The sequence below is a fragment of the Haliotis rufescens genome, unplaced genomic scaffold, assembly GCF_023055435.1.
Source record: "Haliotis rufescens isolate VD_foot unplaced genomic scaffold, xgHalRufe1.0.p SCAF_5, whole genome shotgun sequence".
Classification (NCBI taxonomy): domain Eukaryota; kingdom Metazoa; phylum Mollusca; class Gastropoda; order Lepetellida; family Haliotidae; genus Haliotis; species Haliotis rufescens.
The window spans coordinates 25,112,908-25,130,471 of NW_025964223.1; the positions used below are offsets into that span (position 1 = coordinate 25,112,908).

Consider the following 17,564-nt stretch of genomic DNA (forward strand, 5'->3'; position numbering starts at 1 on the left):
AATAATTTAAATTAGTAGAGTAATGAGACCAGAGGCCGATATTGACTGTGCCAGACCATGAAGCTACATCAACTTAAAAGATATCTGGAGACAATCAAAGTTGAGATTTTTCAATGACTCACCCAATCGATATTTTTCCATTTAAGCAAATTGCATCAATTTTATGAAAATATTTAATGACCCACTCCAAGCCTCTCTTGTTTTGGGTGACTGTCCTCTTACTTCACTGACAAGTGGTCACTGTGCAGAGTTATGTCCCTTACCTTACCAGGATCTTCTGATCATTATTTAAATCCCAAGTCACCCTAATCATGAACCCAGGGGTTTCACCAAAGTGGTAACCACCCATGACTTGCTACAATTTTAGGCGTTCCTTCAACATACAGCTGACACAGCAAAATAACGAAGGTAATGTGGTGTAAAACTTAACTTAGGTACAGGGTCCATACCCCATTCTACACCACAATAATCAATATCTAATGTTTCTAGTATGAGAAGGGTATTCTCAGATAGTTTTTCAGCAATTATCTCTACGCCAGTTTGTCACGCACTACTTCTGAGAACCATGTTCAGAACTGTATGGGCTGAGACCACAGGGGAGCTTCTCCCAATGAGATATGCCCAAGAGACGTCCATTGCCTGATTGCACACAGAGACCAACTGGAGAGTGTTTACAGAATGTGCTGCTATTCAACACAACCCTGATTGCCACCACCCAGGTAAACATCATAATATCAATCATCCAGCCATTGTCTGAGATCAGGTATAGATTTGATCCTTACATCAGCGGAAAATGTCTGATATGGCATCTGTTGCTTTAATCTTTGTTCAAATACTTTCTCTTGCTGTGATCACATATCTGATACTTTTGTCTGGGTTTTGTAATAATTCTGACTTTTTAACATATTGCATGAATAGTTCTGAATCATATTAAGAGATCTGACAGAATTGTGGCATTTTTATAAATTGTAATAAATATAAAAGTTTGAGAGGTGAGAGGTGAGGGTGTAGGCCAGGAGAGATGAGGTTGTAGGCCAGGTGTGGTGAGGGTGTAGCCCAGGAGAGGTGAGGGTGTAGCCCAGGAGAGGTGAGGGTGTAGGCCAGGTGTGGTGAGGGTGTACGCCAGGAGAGGTGAGGGTGTAGGCCAGGTGTGGTGAGGGTGTAGCCCAGGAGAGATGAGGGTGTAGGCCAGGTGTGGTGAGGGTGTAGCCCAGGAGAGGTGAGGGTGTAGGCCAGGTGTGGTGAGGGTGTAGGCCAGGAGAGGTGAGGGTGTAGGCCAGGTGTGGTGAGGGTGTAGCCCAGGAGAGATGAGGGTGTAGGCCAGGTGTGGTGAGGGTGTAGCACAGGAGAGGTGAGGGTGTAGGCCAGGTCAGGTGAGTGTGTAGCCCAGGAGAGGTGAGGGTGTAGGCTAGGAGAGGTGAGGGTGTAGGCTAGGAGAGGTGAGGGTGTAGGCCAGGAGAGGTGAGGGTGTAAGCCAGGAGAGGTGAGGGTGTAGCCCAGGAGAGGTGAGAGTGTAGCCCAGGAGAGGTGAGGGTGTAGGCTAGGTGAGGTGAGGATGTAGGCCAGGTGAGGTGCCGGTGTAGGCTAGGTGAGGTGAGGGTGTAGGCCAGGAGAGATGAGGTTGTAGGCCAGGTGTGGTGAGGGTGTAGCCCAGGAGAGGTGAGGGTGTAGCCCAGGAGAGGTGAGGGTGTAGGCTAGGAGAGGTGAGGGTGTAGGCTAGGAGAGGTGAGGGTGTAGGCCAGGTGAGGTGGGGGTGTAGGCCAGGAGAGGTGGGGGTGTAGGCCAGGAGAGGTGAGGGTTTAAGCCAGGAGAGGTGAGGGTGTAAGCCAGGAGACGTGAGGGTGTAGCCCAGGAGAGGTGAGGGTGTAGGCCAGGAGAGGTAAGGGTGTTAACCAGGAGAGGTGAGGGTGTAGGCCAGGAGAGGTGAGGGTGTAAGCCAGGAGAGGTGAGGGTGTAGGGCAGGAGACATGAGGTTGTTGGCCATGAGAGGTGAGGGTGTAGGCCATGAGAGGTGAGGGTGTAGGCCAGGAGAGGTGAGGGTGTAGCCCAGGAGAGGTGAGGGTGTAGGCCAGGAGAGGTGAGGGTGTAGCCCAGGAGAGGTGAGGGTGTAGGCTATGTGAGGTGAGAGTGTAGGCGAGGAGAGGTAAGGGTGTAGCCCAGGAGAGGTAAGGGTGTAGCCCAGGAGAGGTGAGGGTGTAGGCCAGGAGAGGTGAGGGTGTAAGCCAGGAGAGGTGAGGGTGTAGGCCAGGTGAGGTGAGGGTGTAGGCCAGGTGAGGTGCGGGTGTAGGCCAGAAGAGGTGAGGTTGTAAGCCAGGTGAAGTAAGGGTGTAGCCCAGGAGAGGTGAGGGTGTAGGCCAGGAGAGGTGAGAGTGTAGGCCAGGAGAGGTGAGGGAGTAGGCCAGGAGAGGTGAGGGTGTAGGCCAGGAGATGTGAGGTTGTAGGCCAGAAGAGGTGAGGTGAGGTTATAGGCCAGGAGATGTGAGGTTGTAGGTGAGAAGAGGTGAGGCTGTAAGACAGGAGAGGTGAGGTTGTAGGCCAGGAGAGGTGAGAGTGTAGGCCAGGAGAGGTGAGGGTGTAGGCCAGGCGAGGTGAGGCTGTAAGACAGGAGAGGTGAGGTTGTAGGCCAGGAGAGGTGAGAGTGTAGGCCAGGTGAGATGAGGGTGTAGGCCAGGAGAGGTGAGGGTGTAGGCCAGGAGAGGTGAGGCTGTAAGACAGGAGAGGTGAGGTTGTAGGCCAGGAGAGGTGAGGTTGTAGGCCAGAAGAGGTGAGAGTGTAGGCCAGGAGAGGTGAGGGTGTAGGGCAGGAGAGGTGAGGTTGTAGGCCAGGTGGGGTGAGGGTGTAGGCCAGGAGAGGTGAGGTTGTACGCAAGGAGAGATGAGGGTGTAGGCCAGGAGAGGTGAGGTTGTAGGTCAGGAGAGGTGAGGCTGTAAGCCAGGAGAGGTGAGGTTGTAGGCCAGGAGAGGTGAGAGTGTACGCCAGGAGAGGTGAGGGTGTAGGGCAGGAGAGGTGAGGTTGTAGGCCAGGTGGGGTGAGGGTGTAGGCTAGGTGAGGTGAGGGTGTAGGCCAGGAGAGGTGAGGTCGAGGCCAGGAGAGGTGAGGGTGTAGGCCAGGTAGGGTGAGGGTGTGGGGCAGGAGAGGTGAGGGTGTAGCCAAGGAGAGGTGAGGGTGTAGGCCAGGTGAGGTGAGGCTGTAGGCCAGGAGAGGTGAGGGTGTAGGCCAGGAGAGGTGAGGGTGTAGGCCAGGCGAGATGAGGCTGTAGGCCAGGAGAGGTGAGGGTGTAGGCCAGGTGAGGTGAGAGTGTAGGCCAGGAGAGGTGAGGGAGTAGGCCAGGAGAGGTGAGGGTGTAGGCCAGGAGATGTGAGGTTGTAGGCCAGAAGAGGTGAGGTGAGGTTATAGGCCAGGAGATGTGAGGTTGTAGGTGAGAAGAGGTGAGGCTGTAAGACAGGAGAGGTGAGGTTGTAGGCCAGGAGAGGTGAGAGTGTAGGCCAGGAGAGGTGAGGGTGTAGGCCAGGCGAGGTGAGGCTGTAAGACAGGAGAGGTGAGGTTGTAGGCCAGGAGAGGTGAGAGTGTAGGCCAGGTGAGATGAGGGTGTAGGCCAGGAGAGGTGAGGGTGTAGGCCAGGAGAGGTGAGGCTGTAAGACAGGAGAGGTGAGGTTGTAGGCCAGGAGAGGTGAGGTTGTAGGCCAGAAGAGGTGAGAGTGTAGGCCAGGAGAGGTGAGGGTGTAGGGCAGGAGAGGTGAGGTTGTAGGCCAGGTGGGGTGAGGGTGTAGGCCAGGAGAGGTGAGGTTGTACGCAAGGAGAGATGAGGGTGTAGGCCAGGAGAGGTGAGGTTGTAGGTCAGGAGAGGTGAGGCTGTAAGCCAGGAGAGGTGAGGTTGTAGGCCAGGAGAGGTGAGAGTGTACGCCAGGAGAGGTGAGGGTGTAGGGCAGGAGAGGTGAGGTTGTAGGCCAGGTGGGGTGAGGGTGTAGGCTAGGTGAGGTGAGGGTGTAGGCCAGGAGAGGTGAGGTCGAGGCCAGGAGAGGTGAGGGTGTAGGCCAGGTAGGGTGAGGGTGTGGGGCAGGAGAGGTGAGGGTGTAGCCAAGGAGAGGTGAGGGTGTAGGCCAGGTGAGGTGAGGCTGTAGGCCAGGAGAGGTGAGGGTGTAGGCCAGGAGAGGTGAGGGTGTAGGCCAGGCGAGATGAGGCTGTAGGCCAGGAGAGGTGAGGGTGTAGGCCAGGTGAGGTGAGGGAGTAGGCCAGGTGGGGTGTGGGTGTAGCCCAGGAGAGGTGAGGGTGTAGGCCAGGAGAGATGAGGCTGTAGGCCAGGAGAGGTGAGGGTGTAGGCCAGGTGAGGTGAGGGAGAAGGCCAGGTGGGGTGAGGGTGTAGCCCAGGAGAGGTGAGGTGAGGTTATAGGCCAGGAGAGGTGAGGGTGTACCCCAGGATAGGTGAGGGAGTAGGCTAGGTGGGGTGAGGGTGAAGGCTACGTGAGGTGAGGGTGTAGGGCAGGAGAGATGAGGTCATAGGCCAGGTGAGGTGAGGGTGTAGGCCAGGAGAGGTGAGGTCATAGGCCAGGTGAGGTGAGGGTGTAGGCCAGGAGAGGTGAGGGTGTAGGCCAGGAGAGGTGCGGGTGTAGGCCAGGAGAGATGAGGCTGTAGGCCAGGAGAGGTGAGGGTGTAGGCCAGGTGAGGTGCGGGTGAGGTAGGGTGTAGGGCAGGAGAGATGAGAATGTAGGCCAGGTGAGGTGAGAGTGTAGGCCAGGAGAGGTGAGGGTGTAGGCCAGGTGAGGTGCGGGTGTAGGCCAGGAGAGATGCGGGTGTAGGAGAGATGAGGTTGTAGGCTAGGTGAGGTGAGGGTGTAGGCCAGGTGAGGTGCAGGTTTAGGCCAGGAGAGGTGAGGGTGTAGGCCAGGTGAGGTGAGTTCCAACTGTGATACCTTCAAGAAAACTAGAATTCCTTATGGTCACTTTCATTCATTTAAAGTTCAGATCTATGGAGAAAGATTCTGAAAGAAAATTTATAGAGATTGAAACCCTCTTCGACCAAACAATCCACTTTGTTTTGAACAATAAAGAGTATGCAAACAACTCAAAACAAATTGGGTTATTGTGATTTATTGTGTGTACTTTATGCTAATACACAGCTTACGTGGTGCTCCACTATCATATATCAGAAAACATAATTCTCATGAAAGAAAACACTGATACCAGAAAGAAGTCAATCACCACTTACAACAATCTACATACTGGTACATCAATATAGATTCTTAGTCATCTGTTTTAACCATCCTTAACATGCTCACTCTAAATGATTCAGAATACATACATATCATATACCAAATCACATGAATACAAACAGTTTCATTTTCTAAATACATGTATATATTTTCTTAGACGTACTGACTACAGTTTACAATGTTTAACAACCTACATGAAGTCTGCTTTTTCTTGTTTTTTACCCCTGTCCATCCTTGATAACATTATCTTTGTCAAACTGTCAAGATGCTGAAGACAAAATAATAAATACATTACTTTTTGTCAGGGTTCAGGTTAATTTCTAAAAAGATGATCTTGAAATGATAACAAAAGAGATAATTTTCATAACAAAACATTTCTTTAATTATCTTAATTTTTTACTGTTGCAAAGTTGGTGTCAGTACCGATATTCAACATTTTCTGCATAAATAGTGAGGATGAACCACCACTACATGATGTCACAAGGAGAAACGTGCAAGCCCAAGTTTATGTTGGTCCCAACTACTAAGTACACTTGTACCTAATTCATGACAATCTGAAAAAAATGACTGAGGAATGGCAAAAATTAGTTTTAGCAATAAGGCAACCTCGTGAAAAAATTAAACAAAGTTGTTTCCAGAGAGGTTTTTTGCATTCAGAACCCACCAGGGAAGAGGGAAATAAAATCTCAATTTTTTTATATATATAATTTTTTAGATCCATATTAATAACAGTGACTGCTTCTACACAAGACACTGACAGTAAAAGATACCATTAATAGCAGACTTTCAACACTTAGTATAAGTGAAAAAGTCTGGGTTCTAGCATTTCAGTAGAGAGTGCACAAATTTTCCTGGAATAAGCTGTCATACCATAATTCTATATAACTCTCTGGAGCATCATTTTCATCCTTTAATGTACATTTTAGTCTCCATCCCACATTTACTCAAGCTATTGACTGGTATGGCAGAGAGCTGTAAGCTGAGGCGCAGCATCAGTTCACAACACACAATTAGGTCTTACTTCACCCAGGAGGGAATAAATCAATAATCTCTCACTCCGCTTGGCCGCAACAACTCCATAACTCTATTGGTCAGGACATGAAGACTTCCAGATTAGCCTACACTGTGTCACTTGCTCGAACATTGGACACATGTCAAAGGTTGAGTGTTTAGAATAATAGCTCAGTACCATTGTACTATTGTCTTGCTGGTGTAAACACCTTCATGAAGACCATATATGGAAGTCACATGATGTAGTGTGGATCTGAAGATCTGAGGATAGCACACTGCACTTCATTAAGAGTTTTACAAGGAAGGGTTCTAAAGTCAAGAAATTTACGGGCCTGTTCTAAAGTCAAGAAATGTACGGGCCTGTTGTAGAGTCCAGAAATTTAAGGGCCTGTTCTAAAGTCAAGAATTTTAAGGGCCTTTGTCCCTTAATTTATTAGGATATTCATAACTGCTGCCTAACATTATTAGGGTCATCAGATAAACAAAGAAGGTTTAAATAATACTTGTTCAAGACTTTAACCTTTTAGCTTGCTGAATTGTTTTCACACTTCTTACCCCTGCCTGCTGGATTAATATAAGCATAAGGCGCTGTAAAGAGGGAGGGTGATTTCAAACAGTCGAGGCTTCATTAAACATGGGACAAATGAACCAATATTTCGCAGACGTATTTCTGATTGAAAAATACACATTATAATAAAAGATATTCTGATATTATCAAACATCCAGAGGTTAAGGCCAAAGCGAACATAAAATTTGTAAGTTTTCTCAAACTTACCTGTATTATATGATTGCATGTGGAATATGTTTTATGTTAGGAACCTGTTTAAATCAATGTTGTAACGACCAAGATTGTATTTGTTTATGATTAATTAAACCAAAAGTGGCAGATTTTTACAATGTATACTGAACCAAATTAAAAACTTCACAATCCTAAAATTTTAACATTTTGACCAGTTATCATTGTGGGCCCTTATTGTGTATTTGAACAGTAATGGCCACGTATTGTCTTCAGATTACACCCGTTTTTGTGCAGGTGAATCAATCAAAATCATGTGCACAGCACTATAGTGGCAAAAGTGTTTTTTCACGTGCAACTGGTCACGTGGCCATAATACCGCATGTGTTTTCAGCCATACTTGTTAGCAGTCATTAACAAAAAAAGAAAAAACACAAGAAAATAAAAGTCTTTACGGCCATTTGTCATGCCACACCTTTCAAATGTGCAACGTGAACGTTCCATCGTCATGTTGCAGACGGGAACGTCCGTAGCTGAAGTCGCAAGGACGATTGGTTGTAGTTGACGGACTGTTTATGATTTACAGACGCGTCTACAGCAAACGGGTACCAACGCTGATGGCCCTCGGCCAGGTCGACCACGTGTGACGTCACATGCAGAGAATCATCAGATTGTCTAACGTCACCTCCGTAACTGATTTTTGACGGCTACATCAACCAGAAATTAACTGTTTAGGGGTAAACTGAGTGCACAAACTGTTCGAAACCGTCTGAGAACTGCTCACCTTCAAGCACGACGGCGATACTGCGGGCCGATTCTGACTCAATTACACAGATGTCAACGTCAATTGTGGGCACAGCAACACTTAAGATGGACTCAGAGGAATTGGAATCAAGTCGTCGTCTGATATGAATCCCGATTTAATCTTCGATTTGCTGATGGTAGGGCGAGGGTGTGGAGGCGCCGTCATGAACGTTACGCCCAGTGTTGTGTACAGGAAGTTGACAGATTTCGAGGCGGAAGTGTCATGTTGTGGGGTGCTTTCTGTGGCAATGCACGTTCCAGGCTTCTTGTTATCCGTGGCAACCTCAACGCTGCGGCTTACTGCGACCAGGTACTGGCACCAGAACTTCTGCCTTTTTATGGCAGCACGTGGACCCGGTTTGATCTTCCAACACGACAATGCCAGACCCCACACAACAATTTTGACAAGGAATTTCCTTCAGAATGCGGGAGTCAACGTCATGGACTGGCCGTCAAGGTCTCCCGACCTCAATCCCATCGAACACGTCTGGGATGCTCTTGGCAGAAGTCTGCGCACTCTCCAGATCCAACCACAGAATTTGCAAGATCTTGGCACCATTTTGCAGCATTAATGATTAAAAATTACCTTCTCTGATACATTTGTCCGTTGTAAATCATATATGGGATTACTTTTATTGGGTTTTTTCATAAAGGGACTAAAAGCAATGATCAAATGAGGTACCAACTACTGAAAGTTTTTATATTTAGCAAGCTGAGCATTTATGCATGTCATGCATAAGTTGAATGCCACGCAAAGCCTTGGTAAGGTGAGGTGAAATGGGGTTTTTAACGTTGCGTTCAAGTGTGTAAGTGTGTGTGTGTGTGTGTGTGTGTGTGTGTGTGTGTGTGTGTGTGTGTGTGTGACATACTGACTCTGAGCCAACCAGTCCTTGTTTAGCCACCTAATGACGTGCACCAGGCTGGGTAACAACAAGTACCATCTTTTAAACGCCTTTTGGTGTGACACAGTCGGGGATCGAACCCCGGACCAACCGTTCTCCAGGCGGATGCTCTACCACTAGGCCACAGAGGCGGTCGCCTTCTGGGTAAATAGATATTGCAAGTTTTGTTTGGAGGTGTCCTTATGCTATATGCTATGGTTTAGAAATTAGATGCAAAATATTTTTTTAATATGATAATTGGCATGAAGTTCTCTCTCCTTTCATATCATAACCTTGTTCAGTTCAATAAGCCAAGACATTTTTTCCACAATCAGCTATTATTTATTTTTGTGTCTTCAAATGTGAAGCAACAGAATTTAGTTGCCACAAGATATTTTTCAAGGTAGTCATTTGGCTACCTCTGAATTTTAGACAGTAGACAAATTGAAATTTTGGTCGAATTGGCGACCGTTTTAGTGGCAACTTGGAGGCCTGCTGAGCATGGGTTGGTGCAGACAAACAAAGGACTGTCATCAAGCAAATCTGGGCTCAACAATGCAGAAACCAATTGCGTTAATCTTATGTCCCTAAGATATTTTGATTGATCTCTGTGTGAGGAGTGAGTAAACAGTTGCTTCTGCTGTTTATGGCAAGTCCATGAAATGTTTATTTTTCACACTTTTCATTCCAGTTTCATCATGTCCATGGAGTTTCAATTCAATCAGATGTAACACAATGAAATATCAAAACAGAATTGTTATTGTGGGGTAGCAATTTCAAAAAAGTATAATGAATTTATTTTGAACACTGTTACATTTCATGCCAAAAGTTGTCTGCCGATGGAACGAACACTGCAGCTGGTATAGAGGAGTTACCTCCCTTCTATATTGCTGCCTTGAGAAGTGGACTTTTGCTTAAACATAAATTGATTTACTAACATATTCTTTATGTGAGGCCAGACAAATAGATTTTGCTGTTTCACAGACTAGCAACTCCTCAGTGTTGGAAAAGTGTTTTAAATAGTCATATTCTTTGTCACAGACACTTAAAAATACTCTGCCTTGCTAAAAATATATGCACTAGGTCCATGCAATGGCTTACCGTATTTCCTCGATTAACAGCCAGGGTACACAGTATCTGAAAACAATAAACGCTGGATCTCAAATAAATGCTTGGTAGTTAATCTGCGTATAACACATTGTCCCTGCTAAACAGAAGCATCTTAGAGATTTGTTTACATTTGAAACTGAAGATGGGTCTAAACGAATCTTTAGTTGAAAATTGATAATTATAAATGCTGGGCCTTGAATATTTGCCGGGGGTAAAGAGTGTCTGAAAATAATATATATCCAGGCGTTTAACAGAGGTTTTACGGTATCATGCTATTACAATAAAGTAAATATTATTTTGTTCATGATCATGAAACATTTCACAGACTAGCAGTAATGTTTATTGACAGTCGGTAATGTTATAGCTATGGGACAGAAAATAGTTACTGATTTTGCAAACATATAATACAGGATTAATGAAGATTTTGAAGGTTTTATTCAATGAATTAGGCCTAGTATCATACGTACTCTCTCTCTCTCTCTCTCTCTCTCTCTCTCTCTCTCTCTCTTGCCTTATAAACACCTTTCAGATATATAAACTTTATTTCTTCACTATGCGAATATATGTCATATATGATTTTTTCAACAACTTACGTAATTGAAAATTATGACATATTCAAACGTTGCCATTTGTTCTGGTCGAAGTCTTCTGCCGGGTCAGCTGTTGTTGCACTCAGCTGTATAAATGGTAATCGAATGTTAGTTTACGTTGCGGTTGTCTCCCTTGGAATGATCATCCGGGCCTCTGCCCTCCATGTTGCACGAAGGACAACACAAGTCAAAGTAGAGATGTTGTCCTCACTTGCGGTTAGATCGGGTAATTAAGATATTCCAAGTCATATTTTTGCACATATTCACTGCATACACTTACGGTAGATAGTTCTCAGGTTACATGGATGTTAATTATTCTCATTAACAGTAATTTCAGAAGTATGGAGAAACCGGCATGGACGGTTTGCCAGCACGAAATGCAAAATGAGCAAAATCTACTAGTAAACAGTCAGCAATAGACAGTTGTTGTAGGCATGTCGTTTTGTCATTTAAAAGTAATCTACCAACTGGATATGGAATTTAATGTTTGTAGGGATAGTTTTGACCAATGACATCTGAATGACACATAGGCCTAACGTGCCTAGGTCAAACTAACATTTCTAAATGAGACCATATAGATACTCAAATGGTAACACTTCCTCCCGTATCCCACCTCAAATATATAGAGGAACATGGAAGGAAATGCTGTGTGTAATATAATTTACAGGATGGATACGTGCAGAAGTCTTTCCACTATCTCCTGAAAGTGTATGCTTATGGATTATTATGCATGGGTTGCCAATTTTGCTGGCACCAACAAAACACTACCCTGTTGTGTCACCCTCAGGGCTATGTAGATATGATGTAACTAAGTTATTACTTACCACTCCATGCCAACAATGTCACAGACATGGCCTCTATTCTAATCGTGCTATCATAACTATTAACAAAACAAGATTTTAGTAGTACCCATTCAAATACTGCAGGAGAAACCTCCAGGACCACGCTTCATTCAACAATTTCATGAGCAGTCCCAGCTCAACTGAAATTTGCTGGACATGCCACTACTTGTCAGAAACCTTTGATTGTGGGTTCAAATCCCAGTTTGCCTCAATTATGTTTCGAGGTCTGTCAGCACCATACCCTTTCTGACCCGTGAAGATCTTGGGTAGAATAGGTCTTCAGCAACCCGTGCCTTCCGTAAAAGGCGACTATGCTTATCGTAAGAGGCGACTTATTGGATCAGGTGGTCAGACTCACTGACTTTGTTGATGCATGTCTTTGTATCTCGATTGCGTGGATCGATGCTCATGATACCAATCACTGGATTGTCTGGTCCAAAGTCGATTATTTACAGACCACTGTCATATATCTGGAATATTGCTGAGTGTGGCGTTAAACAACAAACAAAAACAAAACATACCGGTGCTCGTGGGTTCACTAAAGTGATAAATGTCTGAGACCTGCATCACTTTGGGCATTCCTCCCACATTAAAATGACACACCGTGATATAACTGGAATATTGTTGAAAGCAGCATTAAAGTTAAACCCAACTTACTCTCTCACTCACTCGGCTTAACTGATCATGCTGACGTCAGCCCTCCATTACACAGCTATACCTCCCACTTTCAGTTTCAACACTGTTGTGTAAGGTCAGTCAATGGGGAGTCATGTTTTATATATTTCTAATGATTATCAATTTTCTTTTTCAGGTGCCTTCAGCACCATTGTCAGAATTCAAGCACCCAGGTAATATAACTGACATAGGTCAATAACCATGCTGACAAAGTAGAATATTATTTTGGAAAGTGCAATAAAAATTATAGTGATGATAATTGATAGCCCTCAGAAACGTTTTACTTGTCAGTATACATCTGACATTATCTTAAAGATTGGCATGATGTACACATTGGTTTGCTTTGTTTTCTAACTTTGTGTCTTTAGCCTATTATATATGATTGTCCATGAATGTAAGCCATCATATGTACGACGAGGCTTTATCATGTTTGTTACAACCTAAACATAATCATAGAGAAATTGCAACTGTACACATTGGTTTGCTTTGTTTTCTAACTTTGTGTCTTTAGCCTATTATCATGATTATCTATGATTGTCCATGAATGTAAGCCATCATATGTACGGCTAGGCTTTATCATGTTTGTTACAACCTAAACATAATCATAGAGAAATTGCAAACTGTATGATATATGAACCACAGAACATGTTGTACATGTATGAAGAAACTGTCAGAGGCTCTGAAGGAAGTCCAGGCTCTGGTATAATCAAGTCTTGCGTCACATTGTGTGTTTTGTCAAATCAAGAACATGATGAAAGCTCAGTTTGAACAATTGGCCATGTTAGTCATCATTTTAACCAAGACATCTTTTTCAGACTTGTATTATATTTTCATCATGCTACAACAATTAGGTAAAAGGTAATTGAGTTGGAGGATGATGAGGTAAATCTATTATTTGTCTGACTATAGATTAACCCTTTGTTTTCAGGACACTGGCAGCTGGTGTACAGAGCAGACAGCAGAGCAGCACCACCAAACAGATTGAGAACTGGGACAAAGCTAATCAAATTTTCTATGGGCCAGAGCGAGACAAGACCAATTTCCCCCACCCAGTCCAGCAAGAGTTCAGTTCCAAGGTCAGGTTAGGCTTTATCCCAGAAGGATTTTTCCAGTTCTTCTACCCCAAGACTGGAGTCACAGGTAACTGCTATAGTGTGTTTACTGATCCCAATATTGAATATTTTAATATTCCCAATATTTTATCACTCATCTATTCATGACTTCATTGGGTATTTCCCAAAATTAGTGAACATTTAAGATTTAAAAAGATTTTTAAAAAATGTAATAATGTTTTAGACGTATGTGACTGTTCTAAATATATAGGCTTACCTCTGAAAGTATATAAAGTCGTTATTGTGTTTCGGAAATTAGCTCCTTTGTACAGATGCTGAACATGCTGAAAAAGCTTCATTGGGTATTTACGCGAGCTGTTTTTATACATTTGAGTTTTTCATTTAATGTATGAGTTTCTGTACGCAAGTTAACTGAAAGTAATTCGTTTTTTTAATATTTGGGTGTGGGGGGTCCTTTATGCAAATACGCTGCTTATCTGTAGCTCTGACTGGGGTACTTAATTAGTAATACTGTCTCATTTGCAGGACCCTACCTTTTCGGGACTGGTTTGCTCGCCTACTTACTTTCAAAGGAAGTCTGGGTTGTTGACCACAACTTTGCTGAGGTTCTTGGATTCTGGGCAGCATTCTACATCCTCAACAGGAAACTGGGATCAAAACTTGGCAAATATATTGATGAGAGAAATGCGGTGGGTACTACTTTGGAGTGATATACAGACCTGTTTACAATTAATACCTTGATAAACAAATGCTTGTACAATACAGTGATTTACAAATGCTTTATTTGATCCACTATACACATCGCGATATAACTGGAATACTGTTAAAAGCGGTGTTAAACCCAACTCACTCACTCACTAATCCACTATATTGGACTGTTTTGTAAATGGGAAAGAAAAGTAAAACCTTTGTCATCTTTTTAAAACTATATAAAACTTGTAAAACAAGGCTAAACAAGGACTGGTCGGCTCGGGGTCAGTATTCTGTCTGAGTGGGGTATTCATGTTAAAACTGCGGCATGGTATCTCAGCATGCTCAGTGGGCTAGCACTATAAAATCAGCATTTGTTCAGACAACAAAGAGTCACACACACGCATGTCGCTCTGTGCAATAATCTTGGATGCGACGTTAAACCCCATTTCACCTCACCTCTGTCAACTAACATTCGTTTCAACTTGTTAATAACTAATTTGATCGTGGTTGCTGTAAATAACGGTGAGTTGATGCAATCTGCCGATCAGTTCACACACGATTTCTGAGAAATTAATGTAAACAATATTGAAAAATTAAATTTTGAATAAAATGAATAAAATAGATTACAAACAAAAGCCCAGATATACAATGAACAGTTTGTATAACAAACAGGATTATTTTGACACTGTCGTAACATGATACACACCCCTTTGATGTTGGGTTCCGGATAATGAATGACAAAACACATCGTTAAGCTTGGTCGCTGTCTGGAAAGTGGGAGTCAATAGTGTGTATTTTGCACTGTTGTTTATTGAAATTGACTGTCCCGATCTGAAAACGAGATTTCCGGATAAATGATGCATTAGTTTCGTTTCACGTATATATAGTCAGTTAGGCAAGGTTTCCGGATAAGTAGTGTTTCACTGTATTAATATCATTACTAAAAGCATCATGACAGCATACCTCAATGGGATTTCTTCCGTTTGGATTGAAATGTTAGTGTAATATCCACAGGTAGCTGCTGAGGAACGTTTCGTCAAGCCCATCACAGAGGCAAAGAAGGTGTACGAAGATGTCATCACTGCCAGTGAGAAGACTATCTGGCAGGAAGAGGGACAAAAATACATCTTCCAGGCTAAAAGGGTAAGCTAAATATACAGCAATTTGTGCATGTTGATGGCAGTGATCCAGGTTATTCTGCAAATTTGAATAGTTACACCAGTTGTATGATTTCAGTAAATAGTCAGATCCTCCCATTTGATTTGACATGTTATTTTACTTACCAGTAATGCATAGTGTCTGCAATGGGGGATACATTTTCTTAGAAATTACTGAAGTTACATGAATGAAACTTTGCAAGCTTACAGAGTTATGTCCCTTCCTCTGTGCTTTTCAACTTAGTGCATAGTATGTGCAATGGAGACAGGTTTCTCAGAAACTACTGAAGTCACATGAATGAAAGTTTGCATGTTTATCTAAGAGATACTTGTCAAGACTGAGTTCGAAAGATGGTGCGATAAATTACTTTTATTACAGTTACGGACCTTGATTGAAGTTATTTTAGTTAGTGCATAGTGTCTGCAATGGGGGATATGTATTCTCCAAAATTACTGTAGTTACATGAATGAAACTTTGCAAGCTTACCTAAGAGATACTTATCGAGGCTGAGGTCGAAAATTGGTGCCATAACTTCTTTATGTGTTTGATTTTTCAGGAGAATGTTGACCTCCAGCTTGAATCCATTTACAGACAGAGACTGAAGACAGTCTATGATGAGGTCAAGAAGAGGCTGGTGAGTTTTCCCTACCGATTCAGCCTCACAGCTTACATTTCTGGGCACATACAGTTCCCAGTACCCTAGGCATGGGGATCAGGTGGTTACATGTACAATTGACCCGTGAAGATTCTGGGGTAGAATAGGTCTTCAGCATCCCATACTTGTTGTAAAAGGCGGGATCGGGGGGTCAGGCTTGCTGACTTGGTTGATACATGTCATCGATCCCAATTGCATGGATCGATGCTTATGATGTTAATCACTGGATTGTCTGGTCCAGACTCGATTATTTACAGACCGCTGTCATATAGCTGGAATATTGCTGGGCGTTATAACAACAAACAAACAAACAAACACCATGTACAATGTGTGACCATGGTGACCTGACTGATGCTGTGTTTTCTTGCCACTTGGATGGATTGTTGCTTATGCTGTCAGCCACTGGTTTGACTGGCCCCCACGTTCTTTTACTCACTCATGGATGCTGGTGCAATGTGTAATTGTGTTGAGCTGTTTTACGATCCTGTCTTGATGTGAAGTAGATAAAATGCATATGATTATGAATCCTACATAGACACCTGGTGGTGGTGTTGAGTTCACTGTTTAGAGCAAATCAACAATAAATCCTTTTGTTTTTTTGTAGGACTACCAGCTCGAGCTGCAGTCGACCAAGAGGAGGTTTGAACAAGAGCACATGGTCCGCTGGATTGTAGATAGCGTCACAAAGAGTATCACACCTCAGCAGGTCAGTCCAGTTTGCCCTCTCAACACACTTCAAGGGGAGAATGAATATGTTGTGATTTAGGCTGATAATACTTTATGAGTACTGACATTATCTCTGACAAGTACCCATGACTAATGTAGTGAGATCCCCTTCCTCTCCAAGGATATTGTAAAGATGCTTGTCATCAAATACAATTTCCATTCACTGTACTAAAAGCAATAGTGACCAAAATGCATGCAGTGTAATGAATATACAGTGTTTGATGGTATGTGGATATTTTCTGTGATCAGTTATGAAAATCACATGGGTCTGAAGCAAATAACAGTTTTCATAAACTCATTCACTAGCCCTGTCTGAATTTGCTGTACAGTGGTGTATCCCAGAACCCTATGATCGTGTGTACATGGTGTACAGATTCCAATTGGCCCTGATTATGTTTCTAGGTTTGTCAACACCATACCTATGTGTGTGTGTTTTCCCAAATTTGTGAACGTCTAAGACCGGTATCACGTTAGGCTTTCCTCCCACATCACCCTGACACACTTTGGCACAACTGAAATACTGTTCATATCAGCGTTAAACTCGACTCACTCACTGTTACCACCTGTGAAGATCAAGGTCACGATGGGTTTTCCGCAACTTCAGCTGGTGGTCAGTCTTGCTGACTTGGTTGATGCCTGTCATCATATCCCAATTGCATGGATCGATGCTCATGTCAATCACTGGATTGTCTGGTCCAGACTTGATTATTTACATTCCGTAGTCATATAACTCTCGCGGTTACCATGGTTACTGCATCCAGGGTGCCCACGTTCAGTTAAATATAGAAGTACTTTGAGGAGCACTACCTGGGATGATCAGTTGTCAGTTTCACATTTACCTTAACATGGTGGATTGATGGTCATTCCACAGAGCATAAAAGGCCTTGGTTGAACTTTTTTTTTAAACTTTAAATATTTAGCTTCATGTTACTCTAGTATTATTAGGTGGTGTTAACATTTGAGTGTATGGTATGTAACAGACTTGTAGTGTATATAAAAACAGTGGAATGTTATGTTTTGAGAACAGATGCTCATGTGATCAGTTATTCTCTTGCTCATAAAAGTGTTGTTTCTTCTGCAGGAGAAGGAGAGTATTTCCAAATGCATTGCTGATTTACGGGGACTGGCCAAGGCATAACCATCAGCTTGTTTAGTTTGAAGTGAATATTTTGTCAAGTTGACTGAAGCCATGTACAAACAACATCAACATTGCTCTGACTAGTTGTAAATTATAAAACAATACACTAGGCATGCTAGGAAATTGTTACCTTACCAAATGTGAAAAAAATAAAACCTATTCATGTCTTACTTGTGTTCTGTTGCTTTTCCACCTGTCCAGTGTGAAAACAGGATAAATAGCCAAGTGGTTAGTGCTGAAGACTAGATTGGAGTCTAGTCATG

General features: G+C 43.5%; 2 protein-coding genes across 2 annotated transcripts; one reads left to right on the forward strand and one right to left on the reverse strand.

Moving 5' to 3' along the window:
* Positions 1–1,888: 1,888 nt before the first annotated feature.
* Positions 1,889–5,441, reverse strand: LOC125373244 (mucin-2-like). The gene is made up of 3 exons (XM_048384246.1): positions 5,404–5,441; positions 4,525–4,909; positions 1,889–4,291 (listed from the first exon to the last, which is right to left on the reverse strand). The coding sequence occupies exons 1-3, from the start codon at positions 5,439–5,441 to the stop codon at positions 1,889–1,891; spliced, it is 2,826 nt and encodes a 941-aa protein (XP_048240203.1).
* A 4,987-nt stretch (positions 5,442–10,428) lies between these two features.
* Positions 10,429–17,471, forward strand: LOC124111154 (ATP synthase subunit b, mitochondrial-like). Its single transcript, XM_046470772.2, has 8 exons — positions 10,429–10,567; positions 11,995–12,031; positions 12,787–12,998; positions 13,457–13,620; positions 14,639–14,767; positions 15,339–15,416; positions 16,042–16,143; positions 17,245–17,471. The coding sequence occupies exons 1-8, from the start codon at positions 10,447–10,449 to the stop codon at positions 17,299–17,301; spliced, it is 900 nt and encodes a 299-aa protein (XP_046326728.1). The 5' UTR covers positions 10,429–10,446; the 3' UTR covers positions 17,302–17,471.
* Positions 17,472–17,564: the final 93 nt, after the last annotated feature.

Coding starts and splice junctions, on each gene's coding strand:
- LOC125373244 (XM_048384246.1), bottom strand. CDS start 5,441: ATGGACAGGGGTAAAAAACAAGAAAAAGCAGACTTCAT. Junction 4,910..5,403: donor CAAGAAAAAGCAGACTTCAT/GTAGGTTGTTAA, acceptor GTTTTCTTGAAG/GTATCACAGTTGGAACTCAC. Junction 4,292..4,524: donor CTATGACCTCACCTCTCCTG/GCCTACACCCTC, acceptor CCTGGCCTACAG/CCTCATCTCTCCTGGCCTAC.
- LOC124111154 (XM_046470772.2), top strand. CDS start 10,447: ATGTTAGTTTACGTTGCGGTTGTCTCCCTTGGAATGATCATCCGGGCC. Junction 12,999..13,456: donor CCCCAAGACTGGAGTCACAG/GTAACTGCTATA, acceptor TCTCATTTGCAG/GACCCTACCTTTTCGGGACT. Junction 15,417..16,041: donor ATGAGGTCAAGAAGAGGCTG/GTGAGTTTTCCC, acceptor GTTTTTTTGTAG/GACTACCAGCTCGAGCTGCA.